Source organism: Bos javanicus, chromosome 7 (genome assembly GCF_032452875.1).
Source record: "Bos javanicus breed banteng chromosome 7, ARS-OSU_banteng_1.0, whole genome shotgun sequence".
In the NCBI taxonomy this organism is placed as follows: domain Eukaryota; kingdom Metazoa; phylum Chordata; class Mammalia; order Artiodactyla; family Bovidae; genus Bos; species Bos javanicus.
The window spans coordinates 12,835,064-12,854,767 of NC_083874.1; the positions used below are offsets into that span (position 1 = coordinate 12,835,064).

The 19,704-nt window shown below is 46.4% G+C and overlaps 1 protein-coding gene across 14 annotated transcripts in view; it reads right to left on the minus strand.

Annotated features, from left to right (window-relative positions):
- Positions 1-19,704, minus strand: part of LOC133250606 (mucin-16-like) — a 122,257-nt gene that overhangs the window by 19,169 nt on the left and 83,384 nt on the right. For 5 of the 14 annotated variants that reach the window (XM_061422029.1, XM_061422028.1, XM_061422027.1 and 2 more), the window contains exons 26-38: positions 18,714-18,749; positions 16,984-17,108; positions 16,763-16,830; positions 15,957-16,129; positions 14,722-14,757; positions 11,141-11,265; positions 10,982-11,049; positions 9,919-10,091; positions 8,207-8,242; positions 5,369-5,493; positions 5,208-5,275; positions 1,894-2,066; positions 24-59 (exon numbers count right to left, since the gene is read on the minus strand). In XM_061422029.1, the coding sequence (XP_061278013.1) occupies positions 24-59; positions 1,894-2,066; positions 5,208-5,275; positions 5,369-5,493; positions 8,207-8,242; positions 9,919-10,091; positions 10,982-11,049; positions 11,141-11,265; positions 14,722-14,757; positions 15,957-16,129; positions 16,763-16,830; positions 16,984-17,108; positions 18,714-18,749 (1,242 nt within the window). Of the gene's footprint in view, positions 1-23; positions 60-1,893; positions 2,067-5,207; positions 5,494-8,206; positions 8,243-9,918; positions 10,092-10,981; positions 11,050-11,140; positions 11,266-14,721; positions 14,758-15,956; positions 16,130-16,762; positions 16,831-16,983; positions 17,109-18,713; positions 18,750-19,704 lie in introns of those variants that run through there. The other 9 variants (XM_061422031.1, XM_061422025.1, XM_061422024.1 and 6 more) reach the window with 4 other exon arrangements.

The following is a 19,704-nucleotide window of genomic DNA, read 5'->3' on the forward strand; positions in this document are numbered from 1 at the left end:
ACAGTGGATGAAAAGATACCTACTTGTAGGAGGCTCATCTGGACCACGTTCATTATAACCTGGAAGCAAAAAAGCCACACGTTAAGGGGAGGTGGAGAAACAAGCCCGGGTATCCCTGCCTTTGTCCACATGGGGTTCCTTTCTGGATGCCATTCCTTCTGTACCAGGTGAGTATCCATGCATCTTCTAGGATCAGACTTAAATGTCATCTCCACAATTAAGGCTTTCCTGACCTTTGGATTAGAAATTAATTGTGGGACTTCCCTGGTGATCCAATGATTAAGACTCCATGCTTCCAATGCAGGGGGTGCTGGTTTGATTCCTGGTTGGGGAACCAAGATCCCACATATTGCACAGTATGGCCAAAAAGAAAAGAATAAAATGAGCGTCATAAAGGACCAGGATGTCTCCCTGCCTACCTGATGGGGCAATGGTGAAAAGAAAGTGTGTGTTGTCAAACTCTATTCCCAGGCCGGGGACAGACAAGGGAACCAGAGTATAATTTCAGTCAACTTCATCACAGCTGTGCACTGACCATCAGGGACCCCCTTAAGGGTCACCCTTTCAAATGCTGTTTCTTTCTGGATTTGAGGCTCATTCCCAGTGTGTCTGAAGCTTGGACCTCCTAGATGTTCAGAGTTCCTGCCTTCCTTCCTGGCTAGAGGCCCCATCCAAGAGAGAGGCCCATCTTGGTCAAAAGTGAGGAGTGGGACACAGGAAACTCTACTCAATACTCTGGAATGGTCTATATGGGAAAATAATTTTTTAAAAAGTGGACATATGTATATATATGTATAAATAAGCAAACTTTTTAATCATTCCAGTTGCACATTTAAATAAAATGATGGTGTTTTAAATCACTAAATAAAAGGAAGAAATAAAGGAGGTCAATGACTTAAAAAAAATTACCCCAAACTGATGTAGAATTTAGAATTAGATGCTATGTCATTTGTGAGTAGTGATGGTTTTGCTTCTTCCTTGCTGGTTTGTGTGTCTTTTGTTTCTTTTTCTTGTCTGATTGCTGTGGCCAGGAACTCCAGTGCTATGTTGGGTACAGGTGGTGAGGGTGGGCATCCTTGCGTTGTTTCTGGCACTGGGGGAAGGGCTTTCAGCCTTTCACCATTGACTGTGATGTTGGCTATAGGTTAGTCATAGATGGGTTTGCTGTGTTGGGATGTGTTCCCTCTGTACCCTTTGATGGGGTCTTCAGTTGTGAATGGGCGTTGAATTTTGTTGAGTGCCTTCTCTGCAGTTATGATCATGAATTGATCATGTGATTTTTATCCTTCCTTTGTTGGTATGTTATATTACATTGATTGACTTGTATATGTCGGACCATCTTTGTATTCCTGGAATTGATCTTATTTAAGCATGGTGTATTAAAAAAGAAAGTGAGAAGTGGGGAAAGGAAACAGATATGAGCTATTCTTTCTCTAAGTCTTCCCTAGAAAGATTTTTTTTTTTGTGGCCATGCCCCTCAGCATGTGGGATCTTAGTTCCCTGACCAGGGATGGAACCCATGACCCCTGTATTGGAAGCGTGGAGCCTTAACCACTGGACCACCAGGGAAGTCCCTAGAAAGATTCTTCTATGAGTTAAATGCATAGAATGGAGCATAATTTTGGATCCTGAAAATAGTCTTGTACCCTGACTCTGCCACTCTCAAGCCACACCCACTTGGAAATTACATAATCTTTCAGAACCTTGGTTTCTTTGCCTCTAAAATGGGTTTGATCAAGGACCAGGTTTGCAGGGTGGCTGTGTGAGTTCAGTGTGGAGTCAAGATTCACACCAGAGTCTGTCTCAAGGTTTCCCCTGGAGAACTGACTAGCTAATAGAGACTCTTCTGGAGTTAGGGTGTGGACCCAGTGAAGTGGACTGAGAACCACTCACCATTGAGGTACAGACTGTCCTTGTCCAGAGAATAGGGACCCAGCCGGGTGATGCCGTGGGTCTGTCTGCTCAGCTCATGGAACACCTGCTTGGCCAGCAGACCGGGGCCGCTGGGGGACTGCCGGTAGGTGCAGAGGATGTTCACACCTGTCTTGGCACCATTGTTCACAGACCTGCGGAAGGAGAGGTTGGCCTTTGGGAGATGCAGTCCACCTGGCACTTATTTATATGGTCACCACATATACCTCACTTTCTGTGTTCCAGCCTTTTGGAACCATTCTTAGTTTCTTCACCTAGTCATACTCTCTCACCCTAGGATCTTTGCACATGCAGTCCCTTCTGCCTGTAAGTTTCTCCCCTTCATTTTTTACTTATGTAATTTCTTGATCATCCTTCAGGTCGCCACTTACATACTTCATCCTCCTCCAAGAAGTCTCCCAGACTGGGTCAGCTTCCATTCAGGCTCCCACAATATCCCATGCTTGTCGAATCACAACCCTGGCTATCTTCTATGTGAGCATATGTTATTTGTCCCTATTCCCTCCGGATGGTGACCTCCATGAGGTCAGGGAAAGGACAGTCTAGTTCACTGTTGTCCTGTGGAGCCCCCCGTACCTAGCACACTGCCTGCTCTGTGTGAAAACACAAGTCCTGCTGAACGGATTTTCAAATATGGTTCATCCATACAGTGGGATGTTATCTGGCCTTAAAAAAGAAGGAAATTATGGCAAATGCTGAAGCACAGATGGACCTTGAGAACATTATGTTAAATGAATTAAGCCAGTCACACACACAAAAATACTGTATAATGTACAGTTTTATGAGGTACCCAGAGTCATCAAGTTCATAGAGACAAAATAGAATGGTGGTTGTCAACATTCAGGGGTAGATGGAAATGAAGAGCTGTTGTTTAATGTTTAATGGGGATAATTTCAGTTTTGTGAGTTCTGGAGCCTGTTTGCACAGCAATATGAATGTATGTAACACCACTGAGCTATATGGGCTTCCCTGGTGGCTGAGGAGTTAAGAATCCACCTGCCAGTGCAGGAGATGCAGGTTCAACCCCTGGTTTGGGAAGATCCCCGGAGAAGGAAATGGCAACCCACTCCAGTATTCTTGCCTAGGAAATCCCATGGGCAAAGGAACCTGGTGGGCTGCAGTCCATGGGGTCGCAAAAGAGTCGGACATGACTTATCAACTAAACAACAACGACTGAACTATACACTTAAAAATGGTTCAGATGTAAGTTTCATGTGATGTGTATTTTACAATTAAAAAAAATCAATTTGACATATGGTAGATATTCATTTAATAGGAACTTGGAGAAGGAAATGGCAACCCACTCCAGTGTTCTTGCCTGGAGAATCCCAGGGATGGGGGAGCCTGGCGGGCTGCCGTCTATGGGGTCGCACAGAGTCGGACACGACTGAAGCGACTTAGCAGCAACAGCTATGGTAGGGAGAGATTAGAAGGGTTTAGAGTTGTTTAGCCCCTGAATCCCTTGATCCTTGATGAGACCATTCCTACAAAGTGCGATACAATAGACCCTAAAAAAGGTTCTTGCAAAACCAGCACTTCAAAAATGCATGCATGTATACGTGGAATCGAGAGAGATGGTACTGATGAAGCTACTTGCAGGGCAGCAATGGAGATGCACACATAGACAACAGACGTAGAGTGGGAAGGAGAGGGTGGGATGACTGGAAAGAGTAGCGTGGAAACACACACATTACGATATGCAAAACAGATAGCCAGTGGAAATTTGCTGCATGACTCAGGGAGCTCAAACCAGTGCTCTGTGACTACCTAGAAGGGACATATGTATACCTATATACATATGTATACGTATACCTATGTATGTATACATATGTATATGTATACCTATGTATGGCTGATTCATGCTGATGTATGGCAGAAACCAGTGCAATATTGTAAAGCAATTATCCTTCAATTAAAAACCAACTTCTTAAAAAAAATGTATGCCTGCAGTGGCATTTACAGCTCCATAAATGCTGAGAACTAGGTGTCTAGTGCTAAAGAAAGACATGCTAAAAAAATGTTCTTGTGACAAGAAAAAAAATGTAATTATGTCTTGATGGGTGTTAACTAAATGTATTGTGGTAATAATTGTTTTACAATATACCAATATATCAAATCATTATGTTGTACACTTTATTAGTAATACAGTGCTATATATCAATTACAACTCAATAAAACTAGAAAAGATGAAAATAAAATGACACACAAAAGGAAAAAAGGAAAGAAAACATTCGTCTTCCTTAAAAGGACAGTATAAATTCATGTGTGTGTGTGTGTGTGTGCTAAGTCGCTTTAGTCGTGTCCGACTCTTTGAGACCCTATGGATCGCAGCCTGCCGGACTCCTCTGTCCATGGGATTTTCCAGGCAAGGATATTGGAGTAGGTTGCCATTTCCTGCTCCAGGGGATCTTCCCAACCCAGGGATTGAGCCTGTGTCTCCTGCTTGGCAGGAGGAGTCTTTACCACTGAGCCACCTGGAAAACTGCTCTCCCATTTCTATTTCTTTATGCTCTCACTGCCTTTGAAATCACCTTACTTAGATATTTATTCTGCTACTAGGTATCAGTTTTATTGACTAGATGTGGGCAGGTCTACTGCCTGCCACCCAGAGTACCACCTGCCTCAGAGGCTGTACCATCAGTGTCAGTTGAATGAAAATATGAATGAAAAGTACTTCACCCATACCAACAGGTCACAGACCGACCAGGAGAAGTGAGATTAACTGCTCAGTGGACACGGAGTTTCTGCTCAGGGTGATGAGAAGTTTTGGGAGTAGACAGTGATGATGTTAGCACACCATTGTGCATGTAATCAATAAGTGAATTGTACACTTAAAAATGGCCAAAAAGGCTAATTTTACATCTGTATTACTTATGTTATTGGGCTTCCCTGGTGGCTCAGTGGCAAAGAACCTGCCTGCCAAAGCACGAGACATGGGTTCCATCCCTGGGTTGGGAGGATCCCCTGGAGAAGGAAATGGCAACCCACTCTAGTAGTCTTGCCTGGAGAATCCCATGGACACAGGAGCCTGGAGGGCTATGGCCCATGAGGTCACAAAAGAGTTGGACATGACTTAGGGACTAAAACAATGATAACAACAACAAACAAAATTATGTTATCACAATTTTTAAAAATTAATAATGTAATGTGAAAAAAATGGATGTAGAATAGGACCCTCCAAGGATAGCCTGCTGCCTCTGGGAGCAGCTCCCACAGCCAGGAGTCCACGTCCTTAGGTGGCGTGCCAGTGGTGGGGATGGTGGGGGTGTTCTCACCTTAGGGAGATGACTCTGCAGCCCGCATACCGGGCACCCAGGCTGCTCCTCTGGAACAATGGGCTGAGCTGGAGAGAAAGGAGAGAGCCATTGGTGGTCACATGTGGGTGTCGGTCCACAGGAAGGGCACGATGGGGTGAACGGGAAAGGAGGCATCTCACCAGGTGCTGCATGAGGGTGTCTGTGATGTTGAACTTGTGGGAGCCTGGGTGACCCATGTCTGCAGAGTAGCGCAGGTTGTCGATGGTGAAGTTCAGCGTGAAGGGCTTCTCACTGACCTCCCCAGCTACAGTAGGTAGAGAGAGAGTCCAGGCTCACTGGGAGCTTGGGTCCCAGTGTCCACCCAGGTGGGGCTTCCAAGGGTCCTGTGTCTTCTTCCCAATCAACCTGAAGGTCACTTGCTGATGTGACAGCTCCAGCAACCATTGAGGGTTGGCTTAATGATTTGGGGACTCATTTTTTGCGCCCTTATGTAGGCGTGGAGGGCTCTGTAAAAACACTGGTGGCTTTGTCCTTTCCCAGGAGAAAAGGGCACTGATGACCTCAGACATCTGTCATAGTCTCTCTGCTCTCCAACTCTCTGTCTCTGTCTCTCTCTATGCACATATATTTATATTTAAATATAAATTTATAAGTGAATGTATACTATGTAAACATGTAGTTAATATATTATATATTATGTAATAGATAAATAAATATACATATCTTCCCATATATATGTGTGTGTGTGTGTGTGTGTGTGTATTTCTTTCTCTTTCTCCTCCCCTTACAGCCAGGTGTGCCAATCTTTTATGCATTGGTTAAAAAAACCCAACAGTCTAGCAGCTATAACCAACCTTTCAGCATCTCAGTGGACTGATGTGTAAGATAATATAATAATGACTCCTGCTTCAAAGGTTGTTATGAAGTTTCAACAAGTTAATTTTTGTAAGACATTTAAGCACAGTGCCTGGAACGGATGGATCAATAGTTGGGGTGACTTGTATACACCCCAAGAGGAGTAGAATAAAGGAATGTATGATGCAAGTGAGACGAGAGACCCCTTGACTTGACTCTAGACTAGATAAGCACAGCAGGAGCTAAGTGATTAAGCAAAAACTTTTCTCTGGGATAAAACTTTACTTCTCTCTCCTCCTTTCCCTCCACTCCTTTCTATGGATCACTACTTCCAGCTTTCCTTCTGCTCACCTTTCCTTCCATGTTTCTTCCCAAACATTTGTCCTTTCTTCTTCCTTCTATCCTTTCTTCCTTTTTTCCACCCACCTATCCATACACCTGTCCTTTTATCCTTCCTTTCTTCTATCCATCCACTTATCCATCCATCCACTCATCCATCCTTCTTTCCTACCTCACTCTTTCCCTTCCTTCTTCCCCTTCTTCTCTCCTTCTATGATCCTTCTGTCCTTCTTTCCTTCATTCCCTGCTTTCTTCCATCCATCTTTCCTTGCTTCCCCCTCCTTCAATCATTTCCTTTCTTCCATCCATCCATCCTTTCATTCCATTCATTCCTATTTCCCTCCTCACATCTGTTTATACATCCTCCCTCCTCCCCTTCACTTTCCCTTCTTCCATTCATCTTTCTGCCTTTCATCAGCTCATCCATCTTCTCTCTCTCTCTCCTTCCACTCATCACTTCTTTGATCAGTGACGGACCCAAGGACAGTTTGGGTGTGTTGAAATAACACACTCCTAAGGCAAGGGTGAGTTTCCCTGATGTGTTAATAGTAAAGAATCTGCCTGCCATGCAGGAGATGCAGGATACACGGATTTGATCCCTGGCTTGGGAAGATCCCCTGGAGGAGAAAATGACAATCCACTCTCATATTCTTGTCTGGAAAGTCTCATGGACAGAGGAGGCTGGCAGGCTACAGTCCACGGGGCACAAAAAGTTGGACATGACTTAGTGACTGAGAAAGACAAGGGCGGTAGATTCTTGAAAACCTACAAGGTCCTCATTACAGGATTTGCTGGGAATGCATTTTGGTGAACACCTATTATGTCTGGTCCATGAACTAGAACATAATAGGTGTGCACCAAAAATCAGCATGTCTTTTGAGATAAACTCACTATAAATAGCAAGAAATGACAACATGAGTTTTGGAATTGCATGAACTCTTGGTTTTCTTATTTATCTGCTGTGTAGCTTGGGATTCTGAGTCTAGTTTCCTCAACTGTAAAATGGAGCAAAATCACATGACTGTATGGAGAATTAAGGTATAGAGTGCATATACTTTAATGAATTGTCCCCCCATTCATATGTTGAAGTCCCAGTCTCAGTTCCTCAGAAGGTGACTGGAGACCTCCCTGGTGGTCCCGTGGCTAAGATTCCCAATGCGTGGGACCTGGGTTCGAGCCCTTGTCAGGGAACTAAGATCTCACATGCCAAAACTAGGAGTCTGCATGCTGCAACTAAAAAACGATCCTGCATATGCAACTTAAAAAAAGGTCCTGAATGCTACAACTAAAGATCCTGCATGCCATAACCAGCACCCGAAGCAGTCAAATAAATAAACAAAATATTAAAAAAAGAGTACTAGGGAGATGGTGTTAGGAGAATTAAAATGCAAGCCATATGAAGGTCAGAATATAGTGGGATAACACTTGTTTTTCAGTCACTCAATCATGTCCAACTCTTTGTGACCCCATGGACTGTAACCCACCAGGCTCCTCTGTCCATGGAATTCTCCAGCAAAGAACACTGGAGTGGGTTGCCATTTCCTTCTCCAGGGTGTATTTCTGACCCAGGGATTGACTTCACGAATCCTGCATTGCGGGCAGATTCTTTGCTGCTGAGCCACGAGGGAAGCCGGGTGGGAGAACATAAATGTGTCTAAAACCTCCTGGGCGGGAACTTCCCACCAGGAATCAGGAGAGAGAGAAGGGATAAAGTAGGGACCTTCCAGAAGCTTCCCTCATGTAGGACAGAGGGTGAAGGAGAAAAACTGCTTTCCAACCCCAAAGTGGAGGCGGGCCAGGAAATCCAGGCCAGGCATACTCACTGGTGGTAGTGGGGGCCAGGGCTGCATAGGTGTAACCTGCAGAGAGAAGATGAGAGAAGCTGAATCAGCATTGGGGTGAACATAAAAGATTAAGGGATATATGGTATTTATTCTTCTCTTTCAGACTGTCATATAGAATTAATTAAGTCAAAAAGAGTAAAACAAATATTGTATATAAACGCATATATGGGGAGTCTAGCAAATGGCCCTGATAAACCTATTTGCAGGGCAGGAATAGAGACAGAGACATAGAGAAAGGACACGTGGACACAGCGGGGAAGGACAGGGTGGGATGAATTGGGAGATTAGCATCGATGTCTATACACTGTGTGTGTGTGCTGAGTTGCTTCAGTCGCATCTGACTCTGTGTGACCCTATGGGCTGTAGCCTGCCAGGTTCCTCTGCCCATGGGATTCTCCAGGCAAGAATACTGGAGTGGGATGCCATGCCCTCCTCCAGGAGATCTTCCTGACTCAGGGATTGAACCCACATCTGTTATGTCTTCTGCATTGGCAGGCAGGTTCTTTACCACTAGCGCCACCTGAGAAGCCCTTATATACTCTGCTATGTGTGAAATAGCTAGCTAGCAAGCTCCGAGAGTTGGTGAGGGATAGGGAAGCCTGGAATGCTGCAGTCCACGGGGTTGCAAAGAGTCGGACATGACTGAGCAACTGAACTGGGAAGCTACTGTATAGCACAGGGAGTTCAACTCAGTGCTCTGTGATGACCTAGATGGGTGGGATGGGGGCAGGGTGAGAGGCTCAGGAAGGAGGAGGGGTATGTATGCTGACAGTTGATTCACACTGTTGTACAGCAGAAACTAACACAACATTGTAAAGCAATTATGTGCACGCATGCTCATTTATGTCTGACTCGTTGTGACCCCATGGACTGTAGCCTGCCAGGCCCCTCCAGGATTTTACAGCCTTCCAGGTCCCTCTGGGATTTGCCAGGCCTCTATGGGATTTTACAGGTGAGAATACTAAAGTTGGTTGCCATTCCCTTCTCCAGGGAATCTTCCTGACCCAGGGATCGAACGCTCTCTCCTGTATTTCCTGCACTGGCAGGCAGATTCTTTATCACTGAACCACCAGGGAAACCCCAATTAAAAAAAAAAAAATGAAGGAAGTTATTTCAAGGAAAAATTGAAAACATGTTATTGAGAATTTGAAGCATTTTAATGGATTAATGTCATTATTGCTATTAGAAAAATAAAATTAAGCAAAAGTAGTGGCTCAGATGGTAAAGAATCTGCCTGCAATACAGGAGATCTGGGTTCGATCCCTAGGTTGGGAAGATCCCCTGAAGAACCCACTCCAGTATTCTTGCCTGGAGAATTCCATGGACAGAGGAGCCTGGCAGGCTACAGTCCATGGAGTTGCAAAGAATCGGACATGTCTGAATGATAGACACTTTCACTTTCATACAAAAAATAAAATAAAAAATATTATACATTAAAAAAAAGATTAAAGAAGAGGGTGGATTTAGGGACCTAGTGGGGAAAGCAGAGAAGAAGAGGTGGTGGAGGGATGTTCAAGAAGAAGCAAGCAGGCAACAAGATTGGGCAGAACCAAGTTATTACTTCATCATAATGAAGACAACCCAGACCAGAAGGAGAAAAAGACGGATCAGAGCTCCCTTTAGAAGAATGAAAACAATGGCAACTCAAGTCCCCCTCCTCTTGATAGACCATGGCTATAACAGTCCCTCACCATTCACGTAGAGGCTATTTCGGTCCAAACTGAAGGAGCCCAGTTGGGTGATGTTGTCTGTCTCACGGCTCAGTTCCCAGTACAGCTGCTCTTTGTTCAGTGCGGGTCTTGCAGGGTCAGAGCGGAGGCTGCAGACTACATTCACTCCAGTGGCTGCTCCCCTCTTTTCGGGCCTAGAGAAGAAAAGATGTAGGAACGTGGAGTACTATGGAGGAGGCCATCTAGGTGTGAAAGGGAGGAGGCTAAGGGAGATGCTGAAGGCATTAGCTTGGAAGGCTGCAGGGGTTCTCCTAAGTGTCTTTCATCTGAGACCAGCCCCTAGCAACTCAGGACAGAAAATGTTTTAATTAGAAATTTGCAGGGGTGTTCCCTGGTGGTCCAGGGTTAGGACTTGGTGCTTTCACTGCCCTGCTTGGGTTCAATCCCTGGTGGAGGAACTAAAATCATGCATGCGATGTGACCAAAAAAAAAAAAAAAAAAAAGAGGAACTTCTCTGGTGATCCAGTGGTTAAGAATCTGCCTGCCAATGCAGAGGACATGGGTTTGATCCATGGTCTCGGAAGATCTCACATGCTGCAGAGCAACAAAGCCTGTGTGCCACGACTGCTGAAGCCAGCGCACCCTAGAGCCCGAGTTCCACAGCCAGAGAAGCCACCACAGAGAGAAGCCCATGCACCACAACTAGAGAGTAGCTAGCCACAACGAGAGAAAGCCTGCGCAGCAATGAAGACCCAGCAACGCCGAAAATAAATGAAAGCATAAATAAATAAATCGATTTCTTTAAAAAAAGGAATTTGCAGATAGGAATTTGCACTGATTATCCCACTTCTTCGCAGAGGACAGCTTTCATTTGAAACAAAATATCATACAGATTCTGTAAATAACAATGATGCCTTGTTTCCAAGCATGGAGCATAGTACCATCTGGGCATGAAGAAGGCATGAGGGGTTATGGTGGGCACTGGAGCTCAGTACTTCCAGGGACATGCCTAGCCACTGAGTCCAGCGCCCAGTGCAAGAGGGTCCACTGACCGGATGAATCATTCCATCTGAGGGAGTCTCACCTGAGCAACTCCAGCCTGCAGCCAGCATAGAGGGGGCCGACACTGGTCTTATTGAGCAAGACCCTGAGCTGATGGGGAAAGAGAGGGAGGTGAGCCGAAGGGACGAGAGGATACACAGGGACAAGGTGGACCTAACAGAGGCCGTCCAAGGGCTCTCACTCGGTGCTGTAAGATCCTTTCGGTGGTGCTGAACTTCAGAGAAGATGGGCGCCCCATGTCCTCCGAGTAGTGCACGTTGGTGATGGTGAAGTTCAGGGTGAAGGACACAAGGTGAAGGTCAGTGGCTGCAGTAGGGGAGGAAGAGAAGGATGTCCAGTTCGGGCCACAGTCATGGCCAAGGTTTCCTGGGAGACTGGGACTGACATATACACCCTGTGTGTGCTAAGTTGCTTCAGTCGTATCTAATTCTTTGAGACGCTATGGGCCGCAGCCCACCAGAATCCTCTGTTCATGGGATTCTCCACGTAAGAATACTGGAGTGGGTTGCCATGCCCTCCTCCAGGAGTTCTTCCTGACCTAGAGATCAGACCCACATCTCTCACATCTCCCTCATTGGCAGGCGGGTTCTTTACCACTAGGGCCACCTGGAAAGCCCATAATACACTACTGTGTATAAAATAGATAATTAATGAGAACCAACTGTACAGCAGAGGGAACTCTACTCAAGGCACCAGAAGCAGATTAAGGAAAGCTGTGGGCTTCTCAAGCTGAAGGAGAGAACATTCTGGAATTGCCAAGACATGAGGAACCTTCGTTCATTCATTCTGTGAGCACTTATTGAATACCTAGTGTGTGTGAGGTTCTGTGTTGGACTCTGCGTGCCCAAAGATGAATAGGGCATGGGACTTCCCTAGTGGTCTAGTTGTTAAGATTCCACACTACCGATGCAGGGGGACGGGGTTCAATCCCTGGTTAGGAAACTAGATCTGGTGTGCCACAACTGGGAGTTCACATGCTACAACTAAGACCTGATGCAGCCAAATAAATAAAATATTAAAAAAAAGATGAGTAGGGCAAAGTCTTTCATTGTGGCCAGTGGAGTGAGCAGGTCATTATGCTGCAGGGGAAGCTGGGGGTGGGGGATGGTGTGCAATTCCAGGATGGTCACCCAGCCAATGACTGGGAAAGATTCTTAGAGGAAGCATTATTTTAAGTGTAACCAAACCTATGAGTAAGAGTTAGGTGAATAGGAACAGAGCAGTGTTAAGCAGAGGGAGCAACGTGGCTATAGTCCTGGCAGGACGGCAGAACAATTACACTCAGAATGAAGTGCATTGGCCATGGGGGAGTGTAGGTGTGAGACTGGAGGGATCCTCTGAGCCCAGAAAACTGGGGCAGTGGTTATTCGGGACAAGGGTCTGGACTTGATTTGTAGACCAGATGGGGCCATCCAAAGATTGTCCACAAGAGAGGAATTAGGGCTCCCCTGATGGTCCAGTGGTTAAAAGTCCACCTGCCAATTCAGAGGACAGGAGTTTGATCCCTTGCCCAGGAAGACTCCACATGCCACAGAGCAAATAAGCCCATGCACCTCAATACTGAGCCTGTGTGCTGCAACTATAGAAGCCCGAGCACCTGAAGTCCGTGTTCCACAGCCACAGAAGTCACTACAGTGAGAAGCCTGTGCACCGCAACTAGAGAGGAGCCCCTGCTCGCTGCAACTAGATCCAGCCTGCAAGTGGCAGGGAAGGCCCAGCACAGCCAAAAATAAATAATAAAAGACAGGAATTATATGGACAGAGGCTCATTGGGAGGGACACTGCAGCTGCTGGGGGGAAAACTGTAGGAAGCCAGTGTGGAAATGACTGCAGTATCCAAATGCTGGTGGCCCAAAGAAAGATTAAGCAATGCAGATGCAGGGAAAGGAAAGACTCTCAAGACATTCCGAAAGGAGATGATTTTGTGATGGACGGATGTGGGTGGTGAGCAAGAGGGAGGGCCTAAGCTGGCACTCATGTCCCTACCTTTGGTGATGGGGAGAAGGAACAAGTTTGGGAGAGGATGATGATGTTAAGGGTCAGAGACCAAGAAGCCGTGTGATGTCTGGCAGCTGGGCGAACCCAGGGTTGGGAGCTGCTGTGTGGTTGGGACTGGACTCAGGGTTTAGATTCTGAACAACTGGACCCTAAGCAGCCAGATGGCCCTTAAGATCCATGGAAATGGATGTGTTCACTCAGGGAAGGTGAGTAAGCAATGAAGGAAGAAGTGATCTTGTGGGAATGATTTTGTAAAAATGCCTTGGGTACCAGTAAGAGCCTTTCTACCTGTAGGTTTGGAGGATGGAGCCAGAGAAGACACTAGGAAGAATGTGGAGGTCCAAGCAGAGGAAAAAGACACCAGAAATGAAATTGAGAGTGGTACATCTGTAAAGAAATAGTGGCAGTGGTGGTGGTTCTAGTTATTAAAATGTGCTTCTTTTCAGTTCAGTTCAGTCACTCAGTTGTGTCCAACTCTTTGTGACCCCATGAACCGCAGCACGCCAGGCCTCCCTGTCCATCACCAACTCCTGGAGTCCATCCAAACCCATGTCCATGGAGTCAGTGATGCCATCCAACCATCTCATCCTCTGTTGTCTCCTTCTCCTCCTGCCCTCAATCTTTCCCAGCATCAGGGTCTTTTCAAATGAGTCAGCTCTTCGCATCAGGTGGCCAAAGTATTGGAGCTTCAGCTTCAACATCAGTCCTTCCAATGAACACCCAGGACTGATCTCCTTTAGGATGGACTGGTTGGATCTCCTTGCAGTCCAAGGGACTCTCAAGAGTCTTCTCCAACACCACAGTTCAAAAGCATCAATTATTTGGTGCTCAGCCTTCTTCACAGTCCACTCTTACATCCATACATGACCACTGGAAAAACCATAGCCTTGACTAGATGGACCTTTGTTGACAAAGTAATGTCTCTGCTTTTCAATATGCTGTCAAGGTTGGTCATAACTTTCCTTCCTCTTTTAGCAGTGGATAAAGAAGATGTGTGTATACACACACACACACACACATAGGAATATTACTCATTCATGAAAAAGAGTGAAACAATGCCATTTGCAGTAACATGGATGGGCCTAGAGATTGTCACACAGAATGAAGTAAGTCAGACAGAGAAGGAGAAATATCATGACATCCATTACAGGTGGAATCTAAAGAGATATGATACAAATGAACTAACTTACAAAACAGAAAGAGACTCACAGACTTAGAGGATAAGCTTAATGGTTGCAGGGGTGAGGGGGAAGGATGGGGGAAGGGATAGTCAGGGAGTTTGGGATGGCCATGTACACTCTGCTATATTTAAAATGGATAACCCACAAGGACCTACTTGTATAGCACAGGGAACTCTGCTCAATGTTATGTGGCAGCCTGGATGGGAAGGGAGTTTGGGAGAGAATGGATACATGTATGTGTATGGCTGAGTCCCTTTGCTGTCCACCTGAAACTATCACAACATTGTTAATCGGCTATACTACAATACAAAATAAAAAGTTAAAAAAAGTAAAAACAAAGAAACAAAAATGTGTCCTTCTCTGCCCCGTGTAGCCTGCAGTCAGGGCACCATCCTCAGTTGTGTGTATCGGGGAGGGGAGGAGAGGTGACTCTTGCCACCTGCAATTCAGTCCACGTTTGCTACGCAGGTCCTCTGGGCCACTACCATCCAGAGGGCTGTAACAGGAGGGAAGGGTTGGCTGGTTAAACAACTCCTGTTTTTCAGGGGAAGGGAGGTGGTTATAGGCACATAGAAATACTCACTGTTGGCAGTGGTGGCTGAGGTCCAATGGGAGTAACCTGTAAAGAAGGGGTGAGACGATGAGAAAGGGGATGGAGAGACGTTTAATGAAGAGACAGCTTGGCCATTGGAGAGATGGCAGCTGGACCAATATGGCTCTGAGTCGTTAAAAGGAAGACCGTGTGCTCACCGGGAAGGGATCAAAGTCTACTACTGCCCTCGGTCTCCAGAGAGACAAAGGTGTGCTCTGTTGTTGTTTAGTCGATAAGTCATGTTGGACTCTTTGTGATCCCATAGACTGTAGCCGCCAGGCTCCTCTGTCTGTGGGATTTCTCAGTCAAGAATACTGGAGAGGGTTGCCATTTCTTCCTCCAGGGGGCCTTCCTGACCCAGGGATTGAAACCGAGTCTCCTGAATTGCAGATGGATTCTTTACCACTGAGCCACCTGGGAAGACCAAGGTGAGCCCTAAGCACTTTGAAACATGAGTCCGCAGTGGAAGTGCAGAACCCTTCTGCAGCAGAGCCCACCCAGTGGGGATGAAGAGACCCACCCCCAACATAGCCCCTCACCACTGATGGAGGCACTGTCATCACAGAAGCTGGGAGAAAACATCCCAAGTGCTTGGGTTGGGGACCTCATCATCTTGGGGAATCCAGGAAGGAAGGGGCTACACCTGGGACTTTGGTGGGTATTGGTCTCTGTTTTCCCAGGGTTGGAGGGAAATGGGGGTAGGGAGAGGAGGCAATGGGCTCCTGGACTCTTCTCTTCCCAAGGGCTGGGATTCAGACAGAGGGTTATAGAGACTTCTGAGGCCTCTTAATACTGCTAGGCATGGTGAGCTGAGTTTGGTGGTTGTATCCTACACATGTAGGGGGAGGAAGGGAGAAGAGGGGGAAAGATGAGTCAAAGTGAAGAAAGGATAGGGAGAATGTGGGGCCTCATGAAATGCAAACATAAAAAAAATTAAGGTGGTCTTCCCTGGTGGTCCAGTGGTTAAGAATTTGCCTGCCAATGCAGGGGTCATGGGTTCAATCCCTGGTCTAGGAAAATTCCACATGCTGAGGAGCAACTAAGTCCATGCACCACAACTACTGAAATCCACATGCTCTAGAACCCATGCTCCGCAACAAGAGAAGCCAGCACAATGAGAAGCCTACACCCCACAACAGAGAGTAGCCTCCTCACTGCAACTAGAGATTGCACGGCAACAAAACCCAGCAGAAACAAAATAAATAAAAAGGATGGCAGACCCTCACCATTGACGTAGAGACTGTCCTGGTCCAGGGAGTAGGGGCCCAGCTGGGTGACACCGTGTGTCAGTTGACTCAGCTCCCAATACAGCTGCTCTCTGTCCAGCCCAGGGCCCACTGGATCAGGGCGGTGGGTGCAGACAGCATCCACTCCAGTGGCCGCTCCATTCTTTTCAGGCCTGGGAAGAGCAGCAGGAGAGGAGGTTGACAGTAAATGGAAACTCTAGGAGTAAGGGAGGGTATCGAGATCTCTGGGGATAGGACAGGAAGGGGCCAGGGGAAATGGGAAGGCTGGTAGAGAGGTGAGAAGTCAGACTTAGATTTTCTGAGAGCACAGACTTCCAGCCAACCTGGGACTTTAAGCAGAGTTGGTGTTGGGGGGAGGAAGTATTTCAATTAAATTGCAAATCTGAAGCCTGCTTCTTTCTGGGATGGGGACAAGAGAGCTCACACTGGAGACAGATGAAGAGCTGGATAGGTGAACAGCTGGAATTTGGGATTAAAGCAGGTTAAGAAGGCATGTTTCTCTTGAGAGAAATCATCAGGATAGAATTGAAAACCTAAAGGAAATGCCCTCATTGGTCAAGGGGAGGAGAGGGGGGGAATTCAGAAGGATGACCAGGCTAGGGGCTCAATCCTGCTGATAGTCTGCAGAATCTGGGGCCTGTTGGGGGAAGTCCTTGGTCCTTAAGTCGGTGACTCCTGAATACCACCTCAGCTGAGGATACAGGGAAGACAGGAAGGAGGAAGGTCAAACTCCTTGGGTCTGGGAGCACTTGAGGCAGCTCTGGCTGCCAACGCCAAGGTCTCACCTGAGTGCTGTCAGTCTGCAGCCTGAGTACAGGTGGCCCACACGGGTGTTCTTGAACAAGAGTCTGAGCTATAGAGGAGGGAGAGGGAGAATAGGAAGTGTGAGGGTTGGGAGACGGGCAGATGTGATATGGGTGTGGCTGGCATCCGTGGGAGCAAGGGTGAGGTAGGTGGGGCTTGTGTTTGGTGGGCGGGGCAGGAGTGAAGTGGGCGGGGCTCTCACCAGGTCCTGCAGGACTCTCTCCGTGTTGTTGAACTTCCAGGAACCAGGGCGATGCATGTCTTCCACATAGAGCAAGTTATTGATGGTGAAGTTGAGGGTGAATGGCACCAGGGCAGGGCTGGCTACTGTAGTAGGAGTTTGCGAGAGATATCCACTGAGCTTACCCTATGCTCAATAAGCTGGGGCATGGGTCATCCCATGTACATGTCCTCAAAATTGGGGAGGGTCTTCCTCCAGCATGGGTAGTTTCCACAGGGAGATCCCAGACATCGCCCCCACTGGAAGCACTGGGGATAGTTGTGAAAAAGTGCACTAAAGAGTAAATATTGGGTTGGCCCAAAAGTTCCTTCGGGTCTGTCCATGTGCTATAACAGAAGAACCCAAACAATTTTGGGGCCAACCCAATATATCCATAGGCAGGATGCAAGCATATCTGACTCTTCAGTTAACTAAAATTCCAGACAGATGTCCTGTTTTTTTTTTTTTTTTTTGAGGTTTTTTTAAAGAAACAATTATTTTTCTGAGATTCATCTACTTATTGTTTTTAAAATTTTGTTTGAAGAAATGCTTGCATTGCATTTTTATGGGTAAGACCCTGTTGTAAGTACCTTCCTTACATTTTAACTCATTTACTTCTTGAGGCAAAACCTTTGGAGGGAGATAGTATTCTTATCCCCATTTTACAGATGTAAAAACTCAAGGGAGGTTAAGTAATTTGCCCCAAGCCATTTAATCTATAAATGGCAGAGCATAGAATGAATTCAGCTGTGTGGTCCAGGAATCTGTGCTCCTAACCCCTCCACTTAGGACCACTGGCAAGTCCCACCTGTAGTGACCACTCATTCTGGCCTGAGTGGTCAGTGGTGAGAACTCCTTCGGATGCCCTAGCTGATGAGTATCTAGAGATTCAAGCAAGCCAGAGATAATGATATCTCAGACTCTCAGTCGGGTCAATGGGTGGTATTGAAATCTACTCTGGGCCAGTTGGAGGCCAGGAATGGGAAGCTGGCCTCTGATCGAGCCAGAGTCTGCCTAAGTCCCTGACCAGGACCTGTGAGACAGCTATACTTGTAGCTCATGCTATTCCTTTCTTTTCTGGAAATAAAAACTAAATTCCCTGAAAGAACCAACTCTTCTCACCACCAAATCTCACCCATGATAATGCTAATTATAATTCAATATTTACTTGCACATTCACATCTTTAGTCTCTGTCTTTCATGTTGGAAGGCCATCTAAGACTAGCCCTTTCTATTCTCTTTGCTGCTGTATCACCGGGGCCTTTTACATAGTAAGTGCTAAATAAATACTTATCAAATGAATGAATGAATGAATGAGTATGATGATCTCCAATGACCAAGTGGCCAAGATCTTTGCAGGAAAAAAGTGCAGAGAGGAAGCTCCTACCTGTAGATACTGAGATGGGGGCCATAGAAGTCGCTGGGAAGATGGTAGAGGTCGTGGCAACTGAGAAGAAAACACAGCAAGGCAAATATAGCAGTAGAGAGGGCTTCTCTAATCAAGGAGGGCCCATCATGGAACCTTAAGATCCTTTTCCTGTTCAGCCTAAGGGCTGTACCGGGCTTGTCTTTTCCCAGCTGGAGAATGAAAGTAGGGAAAGTCCAGAGATTTTCTGGTTCCTTCCACCTCTGGGTACATGGACTAAGGATAACAGGGAGGAAGGATGGGCCCCAAAGCAATGGGACATTAGGGCCCACAAATTACTACTCACTGCTGGGGGTGGAGTTCAGGGCCTGATGGGTATAGCCTGCAGAAAGAGAAGGAGACAAAAGATCAAGGTATAAGGATGGTGGGGTGGGAGTGGCAAGAATCTGGGGCAAGAATTTGAGTTTCTATGAATCTATTTATTTAATAGATTTAATTTATTTAATACCCACTGGTAAAGAATCTGCCTGCCAAGCAGGAGACACAGGTTCAATCCCTGGGTCAGGAGGATCCCCTGGAGAAGAAAATGGCAACCCATTCCAGTATTCTTGCTTGGGAAATCCCATGGACAGAGGAGCCTGGAAGGCTACAGTCCATGGGGTTGCAAAACAGGTGGACATGACTTAGGGACTGAGTCACTATAACAGCGATTTATTTAAGTAGTGTTCATGGGGCACCCTCAAAGTGCAGACCGTATAGACAAACCTTAGAGAATGCAATGAAAACAGAGAGATTTTTAAATAGATTTTAAAAAAATGTGGACCACTTTTAAAGTCTTTTATTGAATTTGTTACAATATTGTTTCTGTCTTATGTTTTGGCTTTTTGGCCACAAGGCATGCAGGATCTTAGCTCCCTGACCAGGGGCCGAACCCTCACCCCCTGCATTAGAAGGTGAAGTCTTAACCATTGGATCAGCAGGACAGTCCTGGGGGGACTCTCTGAATCAGGTCATCTGTTGTTTATCCCTCTGCCATCTCTCCCCCTCACCCTCTCTGAGTGTCTGATCTCTCAATGTTTCTCCAGAAATGCTGTGAACGAGGGAACAAACCAAAGGTGCAGGCTGGTTTGAGACAAGCTCAAACCCTCCCCATACCGGGTAGGAGGACAGGTGATCTAAAATGTATGCCATGAGCCCAGGGCACGCGGTCTGCAGTGAGCCCCGCAAGGAACCAGGAGGAGGTCCTGAGTGTAGCTCATGGTATGGTGAACGGTGGGGAGGGGCAGTTAGTGCATCAGGGTTAAGGGAGATGTGGGGACCCAATATGAGTCAAGGAT